Genomic DNA, 9,520 nt, shown 5'->3' on the forward strand with positions numbered 1-9,520 from the left:
TAATCATGATCTGATAATTATACTTTAGCCTGGGTTTTTGTCTTTCCCTCCAATTCTGCATATATTTGGAAGATTTGAATAAGATTTTATCCTTGATCAGCATTTACAATCTGGCTTTCAAAAATATGTCAGTTTTCTGTCTGAAAACTCTTTATTTTTCATCCCCTGTTTTATGCATCCATACAATGTAAAAATGGAGAAGAAAACATAAATTTCCTATGTTACCAATTTTTTTCTATGGGGTGCTTAAAAAGTCATCTTTCGCCAGTACATCTTTCCATATAGTGGAGATTAAAAAATAATGTTCCTGGCCATCCTTTGGATATATAGTACTTTAACTCTTAATTAGGCTGGCTAGTGAAAATATCTGAATAGCCAGTTATTGAAAAAGCATTTTATATATAGAATAATTCTTCATTCCAGGCCATCATGGCTCAACTCCCTCAAGAACAAAAAGCCAAAATTGCTGAACAAGTTGCCAGCTTCCAAGAAGAAAAGAGTAAATTGGATGCTGAAGTATCCAAATGGGATGACAGCAGTAATGATATTATTGTTCTGGCAAAACAAATGTGCATGATTATGATGGAGATGACGGACTTCACCAGGTAAGCATTCTGTATAAGTAGACTTTTCAAGGGCAACCTTCTTTCATTTTCCTTGTATCTCAGCTAGTTTGCTTTGACAGTATCCACTAAAGTTGGGCATATACTTGAAACAGTCTCAGACATCTTGTGAAATGATCTTATTTATTCTCTCTTATCTCTCATTCTGAAGAGATTTCTAAATGAGAGCAGGGTCATTAATATGAATACGATACCAAGCCTCCTCTTTTTCATTTAATCTTAACTGTTCTAGTGTTGGGTCATAGACTGAAGGAGCACCAGTTAAAGCTACAAGTCAATCTAGGCAAGGTAGAGACCCTAAGATTGGGTAATTCAGGTCTGTCAAACTGACGGCCCACGGGCTGGATGCTTCACATGTAGGCCATGCCCACCCCGGCTCCAGAAGGGCAAAAAAACATTGTGATACATCACAATACGTCATGTGATGCAATCGAGTTAGTTGACCTACCCGTGGGGTAGGTTCCCCTTAAAGGAGGAGTGGTAAAGTTTGTTTAATAAGACTGCACTGCCTATATTTAATGGTATTTTTTTATATAACTTTTGTCTTTTGTTATAGATTAATGGATAGACCTCAGGTATATTCTAGGGATGTCCTTGGATTTGGTCCTCTTTCCTATGATTGTGACTGAACTCCATACAGAACCTGCCACAGAATCAAATAATTTAGGAAAGCTTTGATAAGAGAAATTTTGATGAGGCAATGCTAAAGGATGTCCTATCCAAGTCTCTAATCTCAAGGGGCAACGTAAGAGCATCTCAAAAAAAAAAACCTCAAGAACAAGCTATGATTACTTTGCTCTGTAATACTAATTTGGCTTGTTAAGTGCCCCATGATCAAATAAACAATGGCCAAGTTTAATTATTTGTTTCATAAGATATCCTCACTTAACGACCATAATTGAGCCTGGGAATTTGGTCATAAGTCATTATAGTTCTTAATCATGTCACCACATGAACAGACTCAATTTTACAACTGCTTTTACAATGGTTGTAAAATGAATCACCATGTCATTAAGCATACTATGTGGTCATTAAGCAAACCCATTCTCACAAATGAACATTTTTTTTTGCCAGAAATTGGGGGAGTGGGAGTCACAAATCATGGTTACATGACCACAGGATACAGCAACCAGTTGTAAGTGCCCAAAATGCAATCAATCAATCAATCAATCAATCAGAGTAGAGCTGGAAGGGACTTGGAGGTCTTTTAGTCCAGCCCCCGCTCAAGCAGGAGACTCTCTACTTTTTCAGACAAGTAGCTGTCCAGTCTCTTCTTAAAGAGAAGAAGCACCAGTGATGAAGCACCCACAACATCTGAATGGAAGCTGTTCCATTGGTTGATTGCTGTCACTGTTAGGAAGTTTCTCTTTAATTCCAGGTTGCTTCTTTCCTTGATTAGTTTCCATCCATTGTTTCTTGTCTTGCCTTCTGGTGCTTTGGAAAATAAATTGACCCCCTCCTCTTTGTGGCAGCCTCTCAAATATTGGAATACTGTTATCATGTTCCCCCTAGTCCTTCTTTTCTCTAGACTAGCCAAACCCAAATCCTGCAACCGTCCTTCATATGTTTTAGTCTCAGGGCCTTTAATCATCTTAGTTGCTCTTCTTTGCACTTTTTCCAAAGTCTCAATATCTTTTTTATAATGTGACCAAAACTGGATGCAGTATTCCAGGTGTGGCCTTATTAAGGTTTTATGAAGTGGTACTAATACTTCACGTCAGTGGTGAAATGTAAAATTTGTTATTACCAGTTCTGTGGGCATGGCTTGGGGGTGGGTGGGTAATGTGACTGGGTGGGCGTGGCCAACTTTTTTTCTTTCTTTTTTTTTTACTTTTAAAAGCCTCTGACGATCAGGCAACTCAGCTGGGATCGTCAGAGGCTTTTAAAAGCATTTTTTTTTCTACAACCTTTTCGGCCGAAGAGGTTGCAGAAAAAAATGCTTTTAAAAGCCTCTGGTGATCCCAGCTGAGCCATGCGATCATCAGAGGCTTTTTTTTTAACTTTTAAAAGCATTTTTTCGGCAGAAGAGATTGTAGAAAAAATGCTTTTAAAAGTAAAAAAAAGCCTTTGATGATCACACAGCTCAGCTGGGCGTGGGGGGGGGATTTTTGCTACTGGTTCTCGAAACACCCGCTGCCATCGCTACCGGATCAGGCGATCCGGTCTGAACCGGGAGCATTTCATCCCTGCTTCACGCGATTTTGATTTGTGTCTCTATTTATACAACTAAGGATTATATTAGCTTTTTTGGCTGCTGCCACACACTCCTGATTCATATTTAAGTGATCATCCATTAGGACTCCAAGGTTGCTCTCACAGTTACTTGAGCCCATTATGGCCCATTGTTCAAGTCTATCAAGATCTTTTTTGGATCCTGAGTGTGTCTTCTGGGGTGTTGGCTATTCCTGCCAATTTAGAGTCATTGCAAATTTGACGAGTTCCCCTTGTGGTACCCCACTTCTTTCTTCCCTACATGTAAATGTTAAGTACTACTCACTGAGTATGGTTTGTCAGCCAGTTACAAATCCATCTGGTGGTAAGGCTGTCTATCCCACATTTTTCTAGCTTACCAAGAAGTAGGTTGTGGTCTACTTTGTCAAATGCCTTGCTGAAATCTAAATATACTATGTCCACAGCATTTTGCTGGTCTACTAATTTAATCATGTGAGCCGGGAATACAGCAGTCATAACTTTGTGGGTGGGTCGTAAGTCACTTTATGGGGGGAGTTGGTCATAACTTCAAACAATCATTAAGCAAGGACTACCATACAAGTCTAGTAGTGAACCCTATATCATGGGAAATAATTTGCAAGCAAATATGTGCAAATATTCTGTTCTCCTTTGCAGAGGTAAAGGACCTCTAAAAAATACATCTGATGTAATCAGTGCAGCAAAGAAAATTGCAGAAGCTGGGTCAAGAATGGATAAACTAGGGCGGACAATTGCTGATCATGTAAGCCATAATTGTTTTTTTTTTATGAGCCTTCTACTCACCTTTAATTTTACAATAGATTTATGAACTCAGGAGTCACTATTTTATTTTATGGAGTCTTCCTAAGAATCTTAATTCTGTAGCCTTCTCTACTAAGAAGCTTTCTTCATTGCTTGCTCCCAATATTAATGAACTTGCATTCTGATACCTTATTTTTCAAATAATTACTGCAAATAAAAACTTACTTAAAACTTCCAGATGTGTGGAATGAATACAAAAAGCATGAATGGAAAAAAGAATACTCTGTCATATACACAGTTTTGCATTTATACCCACTTAATTCAAGGCACTAGCATATACCTGATAAAAAATTAATCTTGTTTTCCTTTGAAAACAGGTATTTTATTTTTTATTTCAGAACACAAGACTATTTTATTATAGAAAAATCTAGTGTTCATGCTGAGAAAAGGACAGAGATTCTCAGTCCACTTCATTTAACTACCACTCTGTAGGAAAAAGATAATGCATGTATATTGTCTTTGCCAGGAGATCAAACATGGTGTTGTCTACATTTTTGGCAATATAGTAGATAAAAAGATATTAACCTTGCCTTGGCTTTTCAATATTTATCTGGGATTTTTCCCTGCATTCTAGAACATTTCTTCTTAAATATCTGACAGTTTCATTAGATACACAAAATGGACTATTGTTACCTGAATCTTTTAAGGATAAAGATTGGTGAAAATTAAATTCCATTTATTGTAATATGTCCTATTTGGGGTTGCCTTTGAAGATTACTTGGAAACTACAACTGGTCCAGAATGAAATGCAAATGAAATGCAATTGGGCAAAGTGGGTGTGCCTTGATATACTTACACATCACTCCTCCTCTTCACGCTTCATTTATTTCTAATTGGTTTGTAGGTTCATGCCATAGGGGCTGGTTATCTAGAGACAGCCTATCCCCCAGTAATTTCTGTCTTTCCTGTAAGATAGGGCACAGAGGGTATACTTCCAGTCCCCTCAAGCAAACATGCCATCTGTTGGGACCTGGGGATTATGTCTTCTCTGTTGTGATGCCTGTCTCTGGATCAGCATCCCCACAGAGATCCATATGGCTCCCCCAATGATGTTTTTAAAAAATCACTGAAAACCCGTCCAGGGGGTCAGGCAAGCTTGAGCCCTTCCAGAATTTTATTTAGAATTTTATAGTAGTAAGCATCCCTTACTCCATATCTCTAATGCAGTTCTATTCAGAACAAGGCTTAACAATAAATAACAATGACCGAAATAGTGACTTGTATTTCAATGCATTTGGAGTGTGGAAAACTCTCCAAAGAATGAAGTATCTATTCTTTTTCTGTGCCCAGTGCCCAGATTCTGCTTGCAAACAAGACCTGCTAGCCTATCTGCAGCGTATTGCTTTATACTGTCACCAGCTGAACATTTGTAGCAAAGTGAAAGCAGAAGTTCAGAACCTTGGAGGAGAACTTGTGGTGTCTGGGGTATGTACATGTGCTAATGTTCACTTTGTGTCTTTTCTAGAGTCAGTTCTTAAACTTTATTTTGCTTCAGTTATGAAACACTAAATGTAGAATGTAAAACTGTTCTTTCAGCATCTTCAAGACCCCTCAAGATTTTTCTCCCAGGATTGGATAATTTATACTATCTTTTTTCTTCAGAAAGATTGTATGGTCCAAACTGTGGTTTAAACAATCCAGTGCATACAATTAATTATGGTGAAAATGGCTTTGTTGAATAATGGCAAACTGAAATGATGGATGGATGGATGGATGGGAGAATGCCAATACAACCAAATATACTGTGTACCAAATTAATACTACCAAAGATCTGGGCCATCTTTGGCAAGAATATTGGCACTGAATAGAGACTTGCTACCTTTACAGTAGAGAGCCAATTTGGTGTAATGGTTAAGGCCTCAGGCCGGAAACCAGGAGACCGTGAGTTCTAGTCCTGCCTTAAGCACAAAGCCAGCTGGGTGACCTTGGGCCATTCACTTTATTTCAACTTTAGGAAAGAAGCAATGGCAAACCATTCTGGAAAACAAAACTTGGCAAGAAAACTGCAAGGACTTGTCTAAGCAGTCCTTGAGAATGGGGCACGATTGAACAGAAGGGGAGGAAAAAAAGCTTTACAAAAAGTCTGAGGTTTAATAATGACTATAAAATGCCTGTTTAACTTTGAGCACTTCTGCTGCAGACATTTTTCTTGAAGCTAGAACCAGTAATATATAATTTTTTAAATACTGAAAAAGCAATGTAGGTACCCCCTTTCACACAGTGGATAGTTAAACGGTGATGGGATGTGCTATTGTTGCCTTCCCATTAAATCATTTTCAAACTATTTAGAAAACCAAAAGAATTAAATCTTACCAAAAAGAAGTCATACACATTATATAATTTATTTCAGTAAATTCTTCTCTTAATTGAGAAATAAAAATACAACTAATATTGGGCTGGGCTGGGCTGGCTGAAAACAATTAGTCATAATGGATTCAAACATCTGGTTTATAAAAAGAAAAAATTCTTTTTTATAAAATAGATAATTTACTGTTTTTAGTTATATATATTGCAAAAGATAAAGGGCAGTTTTTAATCAGTTAATTTCCAGATTGTTCATTTTGAAAGAACCTTAAGCCAGTTAAAAGACCCAACAGTTGATAGACAATTGCACTTCTGTAATTTTTTTGCCATAGGATTATGTTTTAATTGTTTCAGTCTTTTTACATTCTCAACTAATTGTTCAACCTATAAATTGACATTTGTAGGAATTTGTGTGTGTTTTTGACGATGAACCTGTTGCAAAATTTCTTTGTTGATGTTTTTGTGGATTTATATATTGATGCCGAAAGCCTTTGTCTAAAATAAGCACAGCAGACATAATAATGGCTATTGAAGCTAAACCATTTGACATAATAATGCCCTTGTTCCCTTTTGTGCCAGCAATTCCATAAAATATATTGTATTTTTCCATGGCTTAGCTTTTGAAAGCAAGGGCCCATCAAAATGCAATTTGTGACTAACAAACAATAACAAATTCCAATTTTACCATCATTTAAATCTTAGCCACTGGTAATTCTTTTTCTTTCCTAAGTATCTGGATGTTTTTCTCCATTCCCTTCCTAGTTTGTACTCAAGGATAAAGGCACCCTTGGATTCAAAAAGAATCTTCTTGGTAAAGGAACCTGAACCTCAGATTCCTCTTGGGATTTATTCTGAGATTCATAAACCTGGAATTCTTGCATCTCTGATATATTTGAACCCTATCCTTAAACTTCATATAGCAAACTGTGTTTCAGGCACTGTCTCAAACTAAAGCTATTCTCTTTTGTGGATTTGTTTGTTAAGGTGGATAGTGCCATGTCACTGATCCAGGCTGCTAAGAACCTGATGAATGCTGTGGTACAAACTGTGAAGGCCTCCTACGTGGCCTCCACTAAATACCAGAAGTCTCAAGGGATGGCTTCTCTGAACCTTCCTGCTGTGTCTTGGAAAATGAAAGCTCCCGAGAAGAAGCCTCTAGTCAAGCGAGAGAAACAAGACGAGACCCAGACCAAAATCAAGCGAGCTTCCCAGAAGAAACATGTCAACCCAGTGCAAGCACTCAGTGAATTCAAAGCCATGGAGAACATTTAATTCGTCATTTCAGTTTTCCTTCCTTCCTTCCTTCCTTCCTTTCAGAATTTATGCCTTCTGGATTATGTTAAAGTTTATTTACTTAATATTATGATAAAATCATTTAGACTAAAAAGAAATCAACAGAGTTAGGAAGCACGACAGTTCAACTTTCAATCTGCAAGCACGGTAATGTTAGTATGAAAATGCTGTCTAGAAACGCTTCTATGATATTTCTAGCTCCTGTTTTGCATAAAATAAGCCCTGCTTTAAATCTGTTTTATAACCAAAGATAAATTCACAGTAACAATCATCCTTTGCATAGCTGGATCATGTCATTCTATCGGGGGAAAATAGAGCCCTCTCAATGTGAATGGGAATTAAACGTGGTTTTTTTATTAAGTATATATATGCTGGGTGGATAAAGATAAACTTTGCTATGCTTAATAATTGGGAAAGTAGAAGCTCTAATTGCTACTTAGAACACTAAGACAACAATAGAAAAGGAAATTGAAGAAGTAATATACTATAGCATTCTTTCTAATTTAAGTAGGTATTGACTTTTTTCCAGCCTGAACACATTGATGCATTTATTCTAAGTAATTCTTGAGGGGAACACACATTAGGGATATAGATAATAGTGAATGACAAGTTGTAGCCAAACCAGCATTTCCAAGGTAGTTTTCCTTGGCTCTTGGGAACCGAAGAAGTCATTATAAAAGCAACTTGATGCTCATTGTGCAATGTATTAGAACACAAAAAAAATTACTTATTTTTGGGATGTGACAATGTCAATGCTTGGTTACAGATTACTGATATTTTTTGCCACAAGACTAATAAAAAATTCTTGTTACCAGTGGGTGCTGTAAATGTTGCCTGTTTTCCCTCAGCATTCAAATGCAAATCCATCACTGTGTTCTTGTAATAATTGCTAGTCATTTTCCTTTAAGCTTAAAAAGAAACTTAGCAAATAATGTTTATTCAGGCTGCACCCTAGGAATGAATTGTCATAATGGGAGCTTCATGGCATAATTTTGCTGTTTTAAATTTTTTATGGATTTCTGTTTTTATATCTTTTCCAATAAAGTATAAAAACCAGTTGTATTAATCAGAGTTTTCTTCGGGAGTTGATAAAATAAGCTTAATTCTATAGTGTACTGACTAATTGGACTTTTAACTTTTAAAAGGCAATAATGGATGACTCATGCCTAATTTTCTTAAATGGTTTTGTTGAAAGTCAACAAGCGGCCCTGCACAACAGTGCACAACAGGCAAAATTGATCTGCTGTTTTGTAACTTTAGGTAGAGAAAAAGACACTCGAGAGTTAATCAGCTGGAGTCATAGCCTCATTTGTTCCAAGGAGTTAGCAATTTCAGGTCCTTGCATGTCCACAATACATTTTTAAATTAAAGGTGTTTTATGTTGGGGGGGAGGGGAGGACCTGTTTTATCTGTTTGGTTTATTTGGGCAATCCATGGGGTTGCATACTGCAGTTTTGTGATCCCAAAAATGTCATTGGCAATTGAACTGTTAAAAGGAAAAGTGGGATACAAATTTAAAATTAATAATTCTAGGGGTTAATGACTGAATAATAAAAGATGAATTTTGGCACTTTGGGAGAAAGTAACATGTGAAAGAGCCTGATCACTTAAGAATTCCATTTTTAATTTCTTTCAGTTCTAAATAGTGTTCATTTACACGTACTTTTTACCTTTCATCAGAGTATTATATTTAGAGATATAATAGCTATAGTATCAGTATGCTGCATATTTACCCTTAGTTTTACATGGGCAATAATTCATTGATCTACAAAGCAGTTGGTTTGGAGGTTCTAGATTGCATCAAATAGTATGGGAGTGCTTAGGCTTTGTTTGTGTTTTTGACATCATGGATAAAGTGTGCCCAAACTGACAAGAACAGGGCCCTGACTGATAGCAGGAAATGATAAATGTGATTCTGGTACATTAAGGCTAGTACTTAGTCAAGCTTAATAAAAGTGTTTTGTGAAAGCCTCAATTACCTTGGTTGAAAATCAACATTTGTGGGCCCACTTGTGGGCATATATTGAAGGCTGCAACTTGAAGCATAGGATGACTAAATATTAAAGACCCTGAATGAATGAATCAATCAGTCTAATGAAAAGTGCGTATGTGAAACTCAGGAAAGAGAAAGAGATAATAGTAATATAAAAGAAAATACAAATGAATAAGATGTAATAGAACTGAAGGACAATGATCTGGTGCATTTCTCAAGGAAATGAAGATGTAGATTCAATGTAAAAGGATTAAAATGTATGTCAGAAACAATGTTTGAAGTGCACATGGAAGTG

General features: G+C 36.7%; 1 protein-coding gene across 1 annotated transcript in view; it reads left to right on the plus strand.

Moving 5' to 3' along the window:
• CTNNA1 (catenin alpha 1) overlaps positions 1-8,288 on the plus strand; it is a 68,958-nt gene extending 60,670 nt beyond the window's left edge. The window contains exons 15-18 of the mRNA XM_034432294.3: positions 424-605; positions 3,471-3,576; positions 4,926-5,060; positions 6,924-8,288. Coding sequence (XP_034288185.1) covers positions 424-605; positions 3,471-3,576; positions 4,926-5,060; positions 6,924-7,211 — 711 coding nt within the window. The 3' untranslated portion in view covers positions 7,212-8,288. The remainder of the gene's footprint in view (positions 1-423; positions 606-3,470; positions 3,577-4,925; positions 5,061-6,923) is intronic.
• Positions 8,289-9,520: the final 1,232 nt, after the last annotated feature.

This window comes from Pantherophis guttatus, chromosome 1 (assembly GCF_059756535.1).
Source record: "Pantherophis guttatus breed Tessera chromosome 1, ASM5975653v1, whole genome shotgun sequence".
NCBI classification, from domain to species: Eukaryota; Metazoa; Chordata; class Lepidosauria; order Squamata; family Colubridae; genus Pantherophis; species Pantherophis guttatus.